The sequence below is a fragment of the Mastigoproctus giganteus genome, chromosome 12, assembly GCF_048544385.1.
Source record: "Mastigoproctus giganteus isolate SK-2022 chromosome 12, ASM4854438v1, whole genome shotgun sequence".
Classification (NCBI taxonomy): domain Eukaryota; kingdom Metazoa; phylum Arthropoda; class Arachnida; order Uropygi; family Thelyphonidae; genus Mastigoproctus; species Mastigoproctus giganteus.
Window position 1 is genome coordinate 106,351,165 of NC_143586.1, and position 18,675 is coordinate 106,369,839.

General features: G+C 39.6%; 1 protein-coding gene across 3 annotated transcripts in view; it reads left to right on the forward strand.

The window, feature by feature from the left end:
- Taf11 (TATA-box binding protein associated factor 11) overlaps positions 1-18,675 on the forward strand; it is a 114,324-nt gene that overhangs the window by 44,155 nt on the left and 51,494 nt on the right. For 2 of the 3 annotated variants that reach the window (XM_090386078.1, XM_090386076.1), the window contains exon 3: positions 2,337-2,433. In XM_090386078.1, coding sequence (XP_090242204.1) covers positions 2,337-2,433 — 97 coding nt within the window. The remainder of the gene's footprint in view (positions 1-2,336; positions 2,434-18,675) is intronic. The other variant, XM_090386077.1, reaches the window with a different exon arrangement.

The window sequence follows — 18,675 nt, forward strand, 5'->3', positions numbered from 1 at the left end:
ACTTAAGTCAAAAATTCTAGCACATGGGATGTTTTTCTCATGGTATAGACACAGAGAATGAGAACTAATTCTCTACTTTTCTGTGGACAATTGGTTGGTTTTTTGCAGTAATATAAATGACTTAATGAATTATTTAGGAATTGGTTACAAAGTGGGGATTTTATTAACTCATCGAAGAGGAGTCTCGAAGGTATGTTGCTCCACAGTGGAAATAAATATGGGTAAATTCCAGTATAGCTCACTCTGTGAATTTGAAAGAAACATATGAGAACTTGCATTTGTTGACAAATATTAAGTATGAACTATGGTTGGTTGGTCTGTGCTGACTTTAAAGTGATAGGCATGTTACTTGGATAGTCATCTGGCTACACAAAAATGCCTTGCTTTTTGCATGAGTGGGACAAGTCAAGCAAGGAGTAAGCACTGGAATGGCAAGGTCTTGCCAAAGAGGGGCAGTTGTTGCCTGGATCAAAGAATATAGTTTGTAAACTACTGGTAGACCCCCCCCCCCTCTTCCACATCAAACTGGATTTGATGAAAATTTGTGAAAGCTTTACCTCAGATAGATCTCTGTTTCAACTACAGTTGTACTAAATTCCCATCAGTCACCCAAGAGAAGCTAAAACAGGTGGTAGATGACTTTCATCAACCTGTGAAATACCACCACTTTGCTTATTGGAGGCTCGAAGTGGTGAAAGCCATGTTTAGTCTCTAGAGCAAAGTTTCCGGCATCCCCCCTCTCCCCATACTTTTCCTTCAACCCATGCACGGTACTAAGTACTATAGGTTTTGATACCTTTCGTGTTTGGGGTTCTCATAAAAAAAAAAATAATAAAAAATAAAAAAATAATAAAACAAAGTATTTTTGTTCAATCTCAAATTTGCAAGGTGATGGGGGACCGATATTTTGAGGGAACACTGAATAAAAGAGAAAAGCAGGCATAGATTAGCTTCAGGTTCAGACCTTAGGGAACAACAAGGATCCAGACTACAAGAATATAGTTGAAAACATGTTGGTAAACTTTTGAAGCTAGGCTGCAACATGACTGTCGGGTTGCAATTTTTACACTCCCATGCCAACTACTTCCCAGAAAATCTAGTAACTGTTAGTGAAGAACTGGGTGAGAGGTGGAATGTCAACATGGTGGCTGACTGCTAGGTACTGAAGAGGGACTGTAAAGTATAAGGATCTCCAAGAAAATCAAAGAAACAAAAATTTGATGCATTGTAGATCAGTTCTTAAAATGAGGTGTGTTTAGTGGACTTTTTACCACACTGTCCTTGTTTTCAACGTGTATTTAAATATAAAAAAAGTCTGGTCAAAATAGCATTTTGTTATAATTTCAGTACACAAATTCTACAAAATGAATAAAAATTTGTAAAAATTAAAATTTTCTTTTGTGATTTTTGAGAAAACCTGACATGATGGAAACAAATGGAAGTCATTTTTGAAATCAGAATTAGAAAGTGATAACTCTTTTCTGAGAAAACCACTGAATTTTTTTTCAAAATGCAGAGTAGTATTTGGAACAATATTTTTGAACATTATGCAGATGTCCCGGTGTTTATCTAATCCTTTAAATTTACATAAGCTCTCTACCTCTACACGCCTAAATAGCAACTTGTTCCAATAATTGTTCACTCTTTAAATTAAGGAAAATTTCGTTACATCCAGCCTACACTTACTTTTTCTTAATTTGAATTTGCCCTCTTATTTCCATCAGCTTAGAACAAGAAAATATACCTCCATCATTAGGTTTGCTCAACTGTTTTAAGGCCCTAAAAGGGTTAGAGCTTCAAAGCAGACCAGAAAAATATGTCAGCTTCAGCTCTGATAGTTGGTGTTTTGTTAGGAAGGTCAGTTTTTAAAATGTTTAAGAGAATAGTCTTTAATGCAAATCAGCTCACTAATTTGTGAATTTAAAATATTAATGATCTGTCCACATGGATGAAATTTCCTTAAGAATGCAATGTCGCGATAGTAAATATAAAGTAGATGTATAAAAGTACATATTAAATGCAAGTTAATTAAATAAAAAATTTAATTTAATTCAGTATAAGCACTTTTCTGATTTATTTTTGTAATTGGTCAACATCTTATTGTTAAACTTCCTTCATGTGGAGTAAGCATAAATATTAGTCTTAAATTTATATAAGCAAGTGCACAACATGCTGTATATTGACCTCATTGGAAACTCACTAAATATTTGCTGTTTCACATCACTATTTAACCCTTCATTTTTATACTAGAGATTGATTCCTTTTAAATTAGTTTTAATGAAATTACTGTAAAATGTGGAAAACAGTTGTTTAATTTTAATTTTTTCATTTTATAGTTAATGCAATCAATAACTGGGTGTTCTATTTCCCAGAATGTGGTCATTGCTGTTTCTGGAATTGCCAAAGTTTTTGTGGGAGAAGTTGTGGAAGAAGGTAAATTTACATTATACGGTAGACTTTTGAAATAATGTCACCTTTAGGGATTCGAGGTGCCATTATCTAGAAAGTTTTATTTTTAATGTATTTAATGCAAAAATAAGGAAGCAAAATAAGAAATAGAGATTAAGAATATTGCATTCTTAATCTGTATTTCTTATTCTTAATTGTATTAACTGCACACAGGGTACTTAAGGTACGATCGAGTCGTTCCCCCAAACAGAGTGCCAAAATTTAGGGGGAACAAAATGCCCCAAAAATTCACTGATTTGCTAAATTTCAAGTCGGAGAGTGTGCACCCAAAAATCTCGCACAGGTCACTGATAGACCTGGGAGCACTTCTAACTGCACATGAAAAAACAAACATGTTGACGACCCAATGTTATATTCTGCTATTAATACACTTCTGCTTATGTCCCATTCTAGTAAAAAAGGCCTACGTGCTCTAGATTCATTACGAAAATTTATTTTGTTTCTCAGAGCAAACTAAACTATAGAGATTAAGAATATTATTCTTAAGAATTAAGAATATTATAAGATAAGAGAATAGAGATTAAGAATATTGCATTCTTAATCTGTATTTCTTATTCTTAATTGTATTAACTGTACACAGGGTACTTAAGGTACGATCGAACCGTTCCCCCAAACAGAGTGCCAAAATTTAGGGGGAACAAAATGCCCCAAAAATTCACTGATTTGCTAAATTTCAAGTCGGAGAGTGTGCACCCAAAAATCTCGCACAGGTCACTGATAGACCTGGGAGCACTTCTAACTGCACATGAAAAAACAAACATGTTGACGACCCAATGTTATATTCTGCTATTAATACACTTCTGCTTATGTCCCATTCTAGTAAAAAAGGCCTACGTGCTCTAGATTCGTTACGAAAATTTATTTTGTTTCTCAGAGCAAACTAAACTATAGAGATTAAGAATATTATTCTTAAGAATTAAGAATATTATAAGATAAGAGAATAGAGATTAAGAATATTGCATTCTTAATCTGTATTTCTTATTCTTAATTGTATTAACTGTACACAGGGTACTTAAGGTACGATCGAACCGTTCCCCCAAACAGAGTGCCAAAATTTAGGGGGAACAAAATGCCCCAAAAATTCACTGATTTGCTAAATTTCAAGTCGGAGAGTGTGCACCCAAAAATCTTGCACAGGTCACTGATAGACCTGGGAGCACTTCTAACTGCACATGAAAAAACAAACATGTTGACGGCCCAATGTTATATTCTGCCATTAATACACTTCTGCTTATGTCCCATTCTAGTAAAAAAGGCCTACGTGCTCTGGATTCATTACAAAAATTTATTTTGTTTCTCAGAGCAAACTAAACTAGAATTACAATTAATAAGCTTTCGGCTGGGAGGCAGCCTTCTTCAGATTGAATACATGAATGGCAGTTGGAATAGAGATGTGCACTGCCAGGATGGTGCGTGAGGCGCGTGGTTAATTGTTTGTTGATGTTTGTGGCTGTGACATATGGTGGTGACGTGGCCAGCATTTGTCTATGGATAGAATTACTGCCTCTGTGATGGGGTTAACTTGGCAACCACTGTTCCTGTTCAAAGAGGCATCCGAGCATTTTATATTTAACGATTCCAACCAGGTGTGCTTTAGGTAATGGTGGGACCTGTCCACAACCACGACATCTTAATTCTATCCATAGACAAACGCTGGCCACGTCGCCACCATATGTCACAGCCACAAACATCAACAAACAATTAACCACGCGCCTCACGCACCATCCTGGCAGTGCACATCTCTATTCCAACTGCCATTCATGTATTCAATCTGAAGAAGGCTGCCTCCCAGCCGAAAGCTTATTAATTGTAATTCTAGTTTAGTTTGCTCTGAGAAACAAAATAAAAATTTTCGTAATGAATCCAGAACACGTAGGCCTTTTTTACTATGTTCGGACTATTCTTGGCCAACCAGCATATGATATGGTCGTGAGATTACAGAAAGATTTTATCTTTATAGCCCATGCCAGACAACACCTGAGGTTTGCACATAGACGCAAAGCTAACAAGATTATACCGAAAGGGTTTCGGTACAAACAACCGTTTTCTAATGAGCGTATGGGACGTGCCTGTCGGAACTTCGGCTTCAAGACTCTGTACATATGGATTGGCTGCCTCCATCATGACATACAACGTGCTTCAGCGAGCAAAGCATGCCTACTAGCCGACCTTAAGGCTTTGATTCCCGATCTGCTATTTGATATTTGATTCCCGATCAATACTTTATTTAATGAATCCCAACAATTTCGTCGCCAGCATAATACCCCTCTCACAAATTGTACGGACTTTGTACTGAACCTAAGCAGCAAGCAGTTATCTGCAGAACAAATAAACTTATTGACCCTTGGCATGACATTTGCCGTTCTTCCAAAGCACTCACCGATCACCGACATCGCCTTGGGTGTGGAAGCGAGCTTATCACGCCTCCCGGAAGATGCAGCCAACGCTATCCGGTTGAAGACTGCAGCAGTTCTACACCATGCTCGCCCCGTCTCTTCAAACCTCAGCCGTATGCAGATTTCTACCCTCAAGGCACTGAAACAGGATTCGTCCATCGTCATCCTACTAGAGGCCAAAGGCTGTCATACGGTTGTAATGAACCACGCTGATTACATGGCGAAAGCCTTACTGCTTTTACGAGACACTTCCGTCTACAAACCCTTAGCCGTTAACCCCAACAGAGCTTTGGAACGATGGGAGTCAGAGGTGAATATCCTCATCAACAGCTGGCTGAAACAAGAAAAAAAAAAAAAAAAATCACACAGTCAACCCATATCACCTCCGTGCCTCCGGGTGTCAGATCCCACGGTTTTACGGCCTGCCGAAGGTGCACAAAGAAGACACACCACTAAGACCAATTGTATCCTGCTGTGGATCACCGACTTACGAGCTGTCCAAGTTTGTCTCGAGACTTCTTTCTCCTCTAGTTGGCAAGACCACCTACACCATCTCCAACAGTGTTGAGTTCATAGAAAGGATCCACTCTATATCCATCTCACAGGATCAAGTCATGGCTTCGTTCGATGTAATATCACTATTTACCTCCATCCCAGTGGAACTTGCCATCTTGTGCAAAACAACTCTTGGACAACGATGAAACCCTTAACGACAGAACTAGGCTGACGCCTGATGACATTTCCGCTGCCCTCAGACTGTGCTTAACAGGGGGTGCAATCGTGTTCAACGACTCAATCTACCAGCAGATACATGGCACAGCCATGGGTTCCCCTGGCAGCTCTGTCACAGCAAACATCGTGATGGAGGAGTTAGAGGGACGTGCGTTTACACACGCACCAGATCACATCGCCTTTTGGTGTCGCTATGTAGGCGATGTGTTCATTGTCATCCCTAGAGACTCAGGTCAACGACTCCTAACTCACCTCAACTCACTATCGCCCTTCATAAAGTTTACGATTGAGCTGGAGTCGAACGACAGTTTATCGCAAACCTATGTGTGCTGGCCAATTTACCAACTTCCTGTCAGCACACACACGGGGCCACCTCCTCTCCACTGCCCGAACCTTGCTAACTCGTGCCTGGACACACTCCAGCTCCGCAGATGAGAGACGCAAAGAGATCACCAGAGTCAAAGTAGACCTTACGAAGTGTGGCTATCCCATCGACGTCCTTGACAGGTGTGATCTACAGGCACGCGACAACATGACAACCAACAGCAACAGTGACGAGTCATCCACGAGGGCATTTATCCCATACTACCCCAACCTGTCACAACAGATCGGTAGAATCCTAAAATCATATGGGATAAAATGCATCCAACTCCCAGGCAAGAAACTGCGTTCTCTTATCTCCAACGTAAAAAACACCCGTCCCCACTCTTCTACAGAGCGGTTTGGTCTATCGCATCTCTTGCCGTGACTGCACTAGCTGCTACTTTGGAGAGACTGGACGTCAACTCGAGAAACGTCTCTCAGAACATAAAAGGGCGATCTGTTTGGCAGATGTAGAACACTCAGCTATCGCCGAGCATGTCTGGACGACATCGACCCACACCGCAATGTCGTGGTTGTGGACAGGTCCCACAATTACCTAAAGCGCACCTGGTTGGAATCGTTAAATATAAAATGCTCAGATGCCTCTTTGAACAGGAACAGTGGTTGCCAAGTTAACCCCATCACAGAGGCAGTAATTCTATCCATAGATAAACGCTGGCCATGTCACCACCATATGTCACAGCCACAAACATCAACAAACAATTAACCACGCGCCTCACGCACCATCCTGGCAGTGCACATCTCTATTCCAACTGCCATTCATGTATTCAATCGGAAGAAGGCTGCCTCCCAGCCGAAAGCTTATTAATTGCAATTCTAGTTTAGTTTGCTCTGAGAAACAAAATAAAAATTTTCGTAATGTCCCATTCTATTTTCATTATTATATCAAGTTTAGTCTGCACGGGTAGCACAGTGGTATCGTTACCTTCCTCTCCACACCGGATGGAAAAGGCCCGGGTTTGAATCCCGCTGATGACGCGAGAAACTTTAATAGGCTTTTTTCACTCCGTGGCTGAGTTAGTGGGTCTCAGGCATAGATAGCAAGGGTTTTCCCCCAGAAATGGGTTTCTCATCCAGCAAAACAGGCAAGTCGAGCAGATATGCGATTTATAGACAATACACATGGGTATATGAATTAACATTCCGGGTGACCCTAATGTAATAGTTTGGATTATATCAAGTTTATCACTAAGCTTTAATGTTGTTCTTTTCTTCTCTGTATGAGGTTTATTAACTTTAGGAGCCATAGCGAGGGATTTTTAATTTAAAATAAATGTAAAACAGCTGCATAATCCCCGATATCAGTACAGAATTCACTTTGAAAATGACGAATATAAACAAATACAGTAATCACGTGACTTCTTGCAGTTTTCTTTTTTTTTTTTTGGCTCTGCAATACATCTGCGCTGTATGTATAAATCTGAACTCATTGTACCGTTATTTCTACAGTATACTGTATGTAGCAAAATTTTATTTCATATTTCTAAGCTACTAATAACCATTTCAACTAATTTCATTTTTTGTCCAAGAAGATTTTAATGATGAATCATTGTAATATTCCCACATAAAGTAAAATTGTTAAACACTGCTTTAAATATGATAGTAGTCTTGTTATTCTGAGAGCTTTCAGAGGAGAATTTCAATGCAGAGATATTCCATCCCAACACTCTTCTTTCATTCATTTAAAAAGCTTTGTACAGAGAGAAGTGCTTGTCCAACAAAGAACCTATAACATTCCATGGTGAAAAGAAATTGACCTGTTGCCTTTTATCAGAAAGCATTATTAGCTTTTAAGTGTGAAATCTATGGCCATAAAAAATCCAGTTGTTCAGAAACTTAAATGCAGTTTATGGACTGTATATCTTGTTTACTTTTTCGGATGACCCTAGTATGGTGAATCATCATCAACTGTTTTGTTGGATGTATAAGTGAGAGAAGGGACATAAGTGAAAAGACAGAAATTGGAGTAATGGAAATCAAGGTATCTATCATGTGAAATTTGTTTCTTGCATCCAACTTCTGTATGACTGCCATAGTAGCGTTTCAGGTTTGACAAGATTTTCCCATTATATAGCTGTGTTTTGATCCATCTAGGATATTACATCCCTCAAATGTGCCTCCGTAGCCAGGTGGGAAGGAGCAGCAGTGCATAGCACACGCTTCTTGATTAGACCGGGGTTCGAACCCGTAACCACCAAATACGGAGGATGCGGAAAGGTCAGGGAATGACCACCGCATATTCCCGGAGCAATATGGCCTTAGTTGCTAATGCTCCTAAAAACCAAACAAACATCCCTCAAGATGATTCTATAATATTACACTCTTTGCCATAGATTCCAGTATTTTCTACCAGCGAGATCAATTTGACCAATCTGTAATTACTCATCTCATCCTTCTTAACTGTAACTTTGTGGATTGGTAAGCTGTTTTCCCCTTCTCCAATTCTTGGTACTCCCCTTTCTCCACCAGTGACTTCATGATTAACATTAATGGTTGGTTTTATGCACCCTTTCCCAGTCTCTTTCAGTTACGGCTTTCAGTTGGTAGCAGGGAACAACCCATTTTCAAACTCAGTAGTTCTTATTTTGCGTTTTCCTCTGTGATAACAGTATCACTTATTCTACAGTGCTCAGGTACAATAGAACAATACAATAATTCCCATCCATCTCAAAAGGAACTTTTTACTTTATATACTTTGAACTGCACAGCAAAATTATTTATTACATTTTAGCATATTCTTTATACAGTTTGCTCTGGTACTGTACCAGAACTTGATAAAGTGTGTCCGGGAGGGGGTCTGTAAATTATTAGTAGTGTTCACACCAAAATTCTACTTGAATATATGGTACTTTAGTGTGGCGGCCACTACTAATAAACAATTGAGTATTTTCCTTTTGGGAAGTGCTGTTTATTAAAGTGCAAAACTAGTATAACTTGCAATTATGATATTGTAGCATTTGAGGAAATCAAGTGCCAAAGTGGGAGCTGTTCTCCAGTAGCATTAAATGAAATAATAGATTTGCCGGACAGAACCAGATAACTTTATCCGTAGCTGGATTTACATTGGAGAGTCCATCTTTTTCAATCTATTTGATCCCTTCTCCACCTCATCATCATAATATAGTTGGTTACAAAGAGTTTGTCTTTTTGCAAAAACTTCATTTTTCTTCATCTTTTTCTTTTCCCAAAAAATAGTAAAATTATGTTAAGATTTGAATTATTTAAAAATCCTAAGGATGTTAAAATTGGAATTTTAATATACTTGACTGAGTTTTTGCTTATTTAGCTAACTAATTGGCCATTAGTTGTGCTAGTCTACATTGCAAAATATAAACATGGGATAGTAGCCTTGTTCTCTGTAGTAATAATTCAGACACAGGTTTGTAAAGGAGAAGTCTTGTCTGACCAGTTTGATTGGATACTATGACATGGTCACAAAGGAACTGTATGCAAAAAATAATTTTGATATCATATGCAGTCATCCCCCGATTTGTGCAGGGGTTACATTCTGGGAAAACGCTGTGCAGTCCAAATCTGTGTAATGCAAAATGTAGTTTATATGACATAATGAGGGTTCTGTACCTGTACACAAAAAAAAAATTAATTGTATTTATTTGGTAAGAAAAAAAGAAAAAAATTAGAAACATGTCCATAAAATTAATCTTGCTACTACTTACCTCTAGATTTTTAATCTAAATTCATTGCTTCTTCGTCGCTGTTTTTCTGTGATAAACTTGCAACAGTATCCGGCACTTTTTGAAAAAAATTTGTTAAAATTGTTTGCTTAGAAGCACACCGTTTTTCTCTATAAATTTCTTCATAAGGAACTAATGCTAATGATAAAGTTATGTGAAAATTTAAACTCCTCTCCAAATCCATATCCAGAGCTTCTTGGCTAAGCTGATTTGCAAGTCTTAAAAACTCAGCTATTCTCTTCGCGGTCAAATTTTTGTGTGCATCTTAATCGTTTTTATCATTTTTGTTATCTTCTTCACATTGCGAAAAAATATCGTCCACCAATAATTGTGCTCTATGAGCTTCAAGGACTTCTGTAATACCTGCTGGTTCCAGTTCTTCAAATCCCTCTCTGCTAATCATTTTGCCAATTCTCACAATTTCAACTACCTCTGGGATTTCTTAGTGCAAGCGTTGTGGCCACAGCTTTTTCCACACTGCATTCATTGTTCTTAACTTCACTCCATGCGAATTCAGTATTTTTCACAGCATCAAGAATGTTATAATTCCGCCAATAATCTCAAATTGAAAGACTGCCTATTCCATTAGTAGCTTCTACCAATTGTAAACAAGATCTTAGGTTGTAAAGTTTAAAGGAAGCTATAACACCTTGGTCCATCGGCTGAATTAACAAACTAGTATTCGCTGGAAGAAAGGTAACTTTCACATTTGGGTGCAGATCAGACAAATGTGCAGAATGACTGGCCGCATTGTCAAGAATGAGTAAGATTTTGAATGCTTTGTTCGTCTTCAGGCCATATCTTTTTTGTTTTGACGCAAAAGCAATTTAAAAACCAATGCTCAAAGATTTTAGCTGTCATCCAAGTGTTTTTGCTTGATTTCCGAGGAACTGGTAAGGAGCTTTTTGATATTCCTTTAAAAGCATGAGGCTTTTCTGATGTATAAATTAGAAATGGTTTACACAATTCGAAAATTGTAGATCTCTTAAAGTACCATTTATAACTGACACAGTATAATAGCGTACCATAATAAATTAAAAATGGTTTACACTTAAATTTGCCACCTAACAAAATTGATCTTTTGCAGCTTTGAAACCTGGGGTGGTTTTCTCTTCTTTTGAAATGAATGTTCAGCTTGGCATATGCTTCCAAAATAAGCCGGTCTCATCAAAATTAAACACTTGACTTGCTAGATAGCCCTCAGTTGCAATGACATCCTTTAAAGTTTTCGGATACAAAGAAGCAGCTTCCATATCTGCACTGTTATTCACCCATTAATTTTAGATTGTGAAGACTGGCATTTTTTAAAATTTCAAACCAACCAACCCTTACTGGCCTGAAAGACATCTGCATTGGATGGACCGGCTTCTTCTTCTTGTAAGCAATTAAAAATTTGCAGAGCTTTGGCACAAATAATATCTGAACTAAGAGGCATTCTCTTTTGATTAAGTACTTTTTCAGTTTTCTCTATTAACAGATCTCACTTTTGTAGTGTTTTTTGCAGCAAATGATGTGGAACAGATAACTGAACATTTAATTTTCTCAGCATTTTCCCTAATTCGTCGAATGCTAGATTCATTTATGCTGTATTTCTTGGCCAATGTTGCACACTTTTCGGCATTTTCTAACTCTTTATATAACGAATTTTAATTTTTTTTTTTTTTTTTTGTAGCTTTCTTCATTTTAGGCATTAATTAAATACACACACTTTATATAGACAAATATTAAATCAGCAAAAGCAATGCTTACCGATTAAAACACTTTATGTTGCATGAACTAGAAAATATTCTGTCTGAACAGCTAACATGGGATAACTGATGAAGGGTGTTCTTGAATGAGGAAGTTGTTTCAAAAGTTGGACAAACACACCACCGTTTATTGCTATGTTTGGTTATAAGAATCAGTTTTGACACCTTTGTGATATTTTTCTAAAGCACATTTCTGGAGGTCACAACCATTAAACAATAAAAACAATTTGCACTTTCCAGTTTATTGGCCTTTTCTGTTAATGCAATCTAATTATAAACGGGTGGGTAGTAAACTCGATCTTATTGCATTTGCAATAATACTGACAGCTGGAATTTTATGTTATTATGGTGAAATATATTTCTCCTTCGATGAAATCTTCAATCATGTAAAAAACAAATAAAATTTCAAAATCTGCTCTTCGTTCCTATTTTTGAAGCTTCGTAAACAAATTGCACAGGTAGCGAAACTCGCCATGCAATAAAAAACTGCACAAATCGAGGGATGACTGTACTTGGATTTCAGGAAAGCTTTTGATACTGTAGCACATGGAAGATTACTGTACAAATTGGAACAGTATGGCATTAAGGGCAAGTTGCTACAGTGGATAAAAGGATGGTTGAGTGGGAGAAGACAGAGTGGTAATAAATGGATACTGCTCTTTGTGGATTAATTTTATTAGTGGTGGCTGCAGGTTTATCAATGATATTGATGAAGGTATATAAAGCTAAATGTCAAAGTTTGCAGATGATACAAAGGTTGGGAGGATTGTTAACAACAGTAATGACAGTATGCTGCTGCAACAGGATCTGGAAAAGTTGGGCAGATAGGATGAGAAGTAGCAACTGAAGTTTAACATTGACAGATACAAAGTACTGCATATGGGTAGCAGTAACCTCAGAGAAATGTACCAACTGGGTGGTGTTATACTCAGAGTAGTGGATTTGGTTTGGTTTTGGTTTTATTGGCGCATTAGCTACTAAGGCTATAATACGCCAAGACCATGTCATTTATAAAAAAGTTTAAACTTTCAGTGACCTAATTAGTTAGGTCACTATGTCCAAAGGTATAACAAATATATAAAAGAAAAATGTAAATTTTATATACTAGCAAAAATATTTATTGATCTTAAAAGGCTAAAAACAGCAGACACATTGTCATTGTCGGATAAAATCTGACTGAGTGTATACGGCTCAGTCAGATGATTAAAAGCGGTAAAACGGATATTGCTAAAATCTGGACAATCAATTAAAATGTGTCTCATGGATAAAACTGTGCCACAGGACTCACATATAGGAGGGTCATCAGCCCTCAGCAAAAATGAATGTGTCAAATGACTATGTCCTATGCGGGTCCGGGCAAGAACAACTTCCTCCTTACGATTCCTGCGCAGACTAGACTGCCACGGTTCAATTACAGGCTTTATACGATATAGTTTATTCCCAGTCTGTCTATTCCACAAATCCTGCCATTGGGAGTGTATCTTCTGCTGTATTGTTTGCCTGTAGTCTGTATAGGGGACTGACAGGCAGCGATTATTATTGGGAATTGCTGATTTGGCTGCGGAGTCAGCCAAATCATTTCCCCTGATCCCAATGTGGCTGGGAATTCAGCAAAAGGGGGTATCATATTCACGTTCTCGGAGGAAGTGAATCTTCTGCTGAATGCTAGACAGAACCGGATGAGGATTATACCTCACAGATATTAAAGCCTGTAACACACTGAGAGAGTCAATATATAAAATGAACCTTTGGTATTGGCATTCACTGGTGTGATCCAAGGCTGACTCTATAGCGTGCAGCTCTGCAGTAAATATGCTGCATTCAGAGGGAATCTGCTCCGATGTAGTGGTGTCTGTAAAGACAGCAGCAGATCCCACGTATGATTCCGACTTCGAACCGTCTGTGTAGACTGGCGCGAAGTCGGAATATTCAGTTTGGTGAGCTGAATGAAGCTGCAGGTAGACAGATGATGGAGTGTCCGACTTTCCCCAATTTCTAAGAGATAAGTCACATGCCGGGACATGAGCATGCCAGGGTGGAAAGGGTTGCTTTGGTGTTTGGGCAACCTTGTCTACCTTAATATTAAGTTCTTTGAGTAGCTCTTGGAGACGAATACCAAAAGAACGATTGGCAGTCTTACAGGTATTGTATAAATTTTCCCATCGTGGCTCAAAAACGAATGGCCACGTAGGATGGTCTGGCAGGGATTTCAGTTTTAAAGCGTACTTTAAAGACAACTGCTTACGTCGAAGCGATAACGGTGGTTCGTTTGCTTCGACGTATAAGCTCTGGACAGGAGATGTGCGATATGCTCCAGTAGCAATATGTAGGGCCTGATAATGGACGGTGTCCAGCCATCGCAGGACACTGTCTCTGGCTGAGGAATATACCTGGGACCCATAGTCTAGTTTGGATCGCACAAGTGCACGGTAAAACCGAAGAAGGATACATCGGTCTGCTCCCCAAGATGTAGAGGAGAGCAGGCGGAGAATATTAAGCCCACATGTGCACTTTGTGCGGAGTTGACGAATATGATCCAAAAAGGTCAGTTTTTTATCGAATATGAGTCCCAAGAATTTTGTGTTCGCTGCTACTGGAATAGCATTTTGTCCGAGCCTTAATTCAGGTTCAGGATTTAGATTACGCTTGCAACAAAAGTGTACGCAAACGGTCTTCTCAGGCGAGAACCTGAAGCCATTAGCAAGTGCCCAGGAATTCAGCCTATCAATGGCTTTCTGCAGTTGTCTTTCAATAACCCTCATGTTGCATGACTGACAAAAAATGCTAAAGTCATCAACATAGAGGGCACTGTTTACAGTTGGAGGAAGTTATTCTTTGATGGAATTTATTTTGATGGCAAAAAGCGTGACACTTAATACTGATCCTTGTGGTACTCCCTCCTCTTGGCTAAAGGAGCGAGAGAGTGAGGATCCCACAAGAACTTGGAACGATCGATTGGCTAAAAAGTTTTGAATAAAAAAGGGGAGATGCCCTCTAAGGCCTAGGCTATGTAAATCTTTTAAAATGCCAAATCTCCAAGTTGTGTCATACGCTTTTTCCATGTCAAAGAACACCGACACCAAGTGTTCGCGTTTTAGGAAAGCATCCCGGATGGATGCTTCCAATCTAATAAGATGGTCCAAAGTGGACCGGTTCCTTCGGAAGCCGCACTGGATGTTGGAGAGAAGGTCATTTGATTTGAGATACCATATTAAATGAGAATTAACCATTCTCTCCAGGATTTTGCACAGACAGCTAGTCAGAGCAATAGGACGATAATTGGTGGTGACTTTTGGATCCTTTCCTGGCTTAGGAAAGGCAAGAACGATTGCCTTTCGCCAGGAATCCAGAAACTGCCCTTCAGTAAAGATTCTGTTATACAGAAGGAGCAGAAAATCCATAGATTTTGGTGAAAGATGTTTAACCATTTCATAATGGATGCCATCTGGTCCAACGGCACTTGCTTTGGAAAGAGCGAGGGCTCTTTTCAGTTCCTGAATAGTGAAATCCCCGTTGTAGGGATAAATGCTCTTAGATTTAAAGTTAAGTGCCTGTTTTTCGATTTTATATTTCAGGACCAGGAACTCTGGGCAATATGAAGATGTTGCAGAGATGTTAGAGAATGTTTCCCCAACAGAATTGGCTATTGCAGTTTGATCTGCAATAGAGCATCCATTATAATCTAGGATTGAAGAAGGGTGGGATGTATATTTTCCCTTCATTTTCCGGATTTTATCCCAGACTACCTTAGAGTTGGTAGACTGGTTAATAGATGATGTAAAACTTATCCACGATTCCTTTTGACTCTGACGGCGGATATATCACGCTTTGGCTTGTGCATGTTTAAAGGCTATAAGGTTGGTCGTGGTAGGATATCGGCTTAATATCCCCCACGCTTTGTTTTGAGCCTTTTTTGCTGCTGTGCATTGTGAATTCCACCAAGGTTTGGGAAATGGTGGAAACCGGGCAGATGTTTTTGGAACACCATTCGCAGCTGCTTGGACAATATTTTCTGTGATGTACTTAACTGCATCATTGATAGGCTCTTGACTGACTGTGCTAAGATCAAAATTTGCCTGATGTTGGAAGGCAGTCCAGTCAGCCTGATCAATCTTCCACCGTGGTAACCTGAAGGGAAGACATGGTCTCCCGTTGTGTAACGAGGTTATCACAGGGAAGTGATCACTTCCGTATGGATTCTCCTCCACTTCCCAAGTGAGTGAAGGGAGTAGAGAAAGGGGGCAGATAGAGAGATCAATGGCAGAAAAAGTACGGGTAGGCATGTGGAAGAAGGTATTTGTTCCAGTATTTAGAAGGGAAAGGTCATTGTCATTTAGCATATGCTCTATGACTCGTCCCCTTCCATTGATGTTAGCACTACCCCACAGGGTGTTATGTCCCTTAAAATCCCCGAGAAGTAAGAAAGGGGGAGGCAACTGCGTTAGAAGATCATCAAGGTCTTCCTGGGAGATGTCAGTCCCAGGTGGCAAATAGATAGAGCAGATTGTTAATAAAAATCCCACCGTAAGGCGAATTGCAACAGCTTCTATGCTAGTTGTAATTAGCAAGGGCTGCACTGGGGTCTGGTTACCCACAAGGATAGCCACTCCCCCATGGGCAGAGCCATCAGCAATTCTGTCCTTTCGAAAAATTGTGATGTTGTGCATGGTGGGATCATCATTTGCCTTTAGATATGTCTCCTGCAAGCAAAAGCAAACTGGCTCGTGCTTTTGCAGGAGAGCCTTGATGTCATCAATATTTTTCCGCAATCCACGACAATTCCATTGTAGGAATTTAGCCATTATTTTGGCTTGGTGGGTCCATCAGGCGGCTTCCGAGGTGCTGAGGGCTTACTTTTATCAGTCTTGGGTTTATCTTTTTTGGGGAAGAATGGACGCTGTCCCGTGTCCATTTCTTCCTCCGCAAAGAGTTCCAAAATGGGAAGCATTCAAAGAACTTATCTTGGAAGCTACTAGGCTTTACATACCAACTAAGAAATATTGTTCAAGGTTTAGGCCAAAATGGATGTCAGATGAACTGAGGCATATGGCAGAGAAGAAAAATGCATGGGATACTTACAAATTAACACATGGCACAGAAGCCTATGATAGATACAAGTTGATATGCAACCAAGTTACAACGGAGGTTAGGCAGGCGAAGGCAGATTACGAGAAATCCTTGGCAAGGGATGCAAAGAAAAACAGCAAAGAGTTCTTTACTTATGTAAACTCTAGAAGGAAGGGGATGAATCAGATTGGTCCACTTGATATTGATGGGTCAACTGTTGATGATCCTGCTCAGGTAGCTAACAAACTAAATGAATATTTTGCATCGACATTCACACATGAGGAGTTATTCAGCAAGAGGAATGCCAGAGGTGTATTCAACTCTAGCAGTAAGCTAGAGAATCTTGAAATAACTGGGAGTAAAGTGGAGGAGAAACTGTTGAAGATAAACACAAGCAAGGCACCCGGGGTGGATGGGATCTATCCAGTTATATTAAAGGAGGCAGCAAAGGAAGTAAGCAAACCCTTAGCCATAATTATGAGAGCTTCCTTGGACTCAGGGAAGGTACCCATAGACTGGAAATGTGCAAATGTGACTCCAATTCACAAAGGAGGATCAAAGGCCGACAAAAGTAATTATAGACCTGTGAGCTTAACTTCTGTTCCAGGAAAATTAATGGAGGCACTGGTTAAAGAAGCACTGCAGGATCATTTAGACAAGACTTCAGTTATAGCTCAGACACAGCATGGTTTTGTTAAGGGGAAGTCTTGCCTGACCAACTTGATTGGATACTATGATGCAGTCACAAAAGAACTGGATACAGGGAATAACTTTGATATTATATACTTGGATCTTAGAAAGGCTTTTGATACTGTTGCACATGGAAGACTGCTACACAAATTGGAGCAGTGTGACATTGGAGGCAAATTGCTGCTATGGATAAAGGGGTGGTTGAGGGGGAGAAGACAGAGAGTGGTAATCAATGGACACTGCTCATCGTGGACTAATGTTATTAGTGGAGTCCCTCAGGGCTCAGTGTTGGGTCCATTATTGTTTTCTGTATTTATAAATGATATTGATGATGGTATATTGGGATTAATGTCCAAGTTTGCAGATGATACAAAGGTTGGCAGGGTTGTCAAGGACACTACTGACACTATGCTGCTGCAACAGGATCTGGAAAGGTTGAGCAGATGGGCTGAGAGGTAGCAAATGAAGTTTAACATTGACAAATATAAAGTACTACACTTGGGAAACAGCAACCCCAGAGCAACGTATCAACTCTGTGGTACTACACTGACAGTGGTAGAGAATGAAAGGGACTTGGGGGTGGTTGTGCAGGCAGATATGAAGTTCTCTGAGCAGTGCAGACGGGCTGCAAGAGTAGCTCATGGAGTATTGTCAATGATATACAGGAATTTTTCCAGCAGGGATAATGAGGTGATTATTCCATTGTATAAGGCAATGGTCAGGCCACACCTAGAGTACTGTATACAGGTCTGGAGGCCTCATTTCAAGAAGGATGTAGAGCTGCTGGAACGATTACAGAGAAGGGCAACAAGATTACTGAATGGAACAAAGGGGTGCTCTTACGAAGAAAGGCTTAAGTTTTGCAAATTACAGTGTCTGGAGACTAGGCACCACCGAGGTGATCTGATAGAGGTGTATAAAGCCTTGAATGGTTTAAGCATGCTCAATGCTGATGGGATTCTTCCTCTAGCTCAGAAAAATCACCTGAGAGGGCATAAATTCAAATTGAGGAAAGACAGATATAGGATAGATGTGCGGAAATTTGCCTTTAGCCAGCGGGTGGTTGGTTGGTGGAACAGACTTCCATCCCTTGTGGTGGAGGTTGATAGCCTAAATAAGTTTAAGGCTCAGCTGGACAGGTATTTTGAACGAACAGAGGGGTGAAGTGGAAGTGGGTTTTTTTTTTTTTTTTTTTTGGCTGATGCTGCATAAGCTTGCTTTCTTGCATCAAATGCCTCTACTAATGCTAATGTACCTCCTTCTGCTCGACATCCATCTTTTCTTGGGTACTAGGGGGGACTTCCCCTTTTTTATTCTTTTCTTTCATAGTTACCTTTGTTACTTGTGGAGCATTAGGAGGTACCGATATAGGACTGGCAGCTGATTGGTCCTTCTGTGCAGGTTTTTGAAACTTAAGAGATAACGCACGATGGGAGTGAAAGACTCCTTTGGAGGAATGGTCATGTCCGTCTGAGTTCTGATGGAACATCTCCC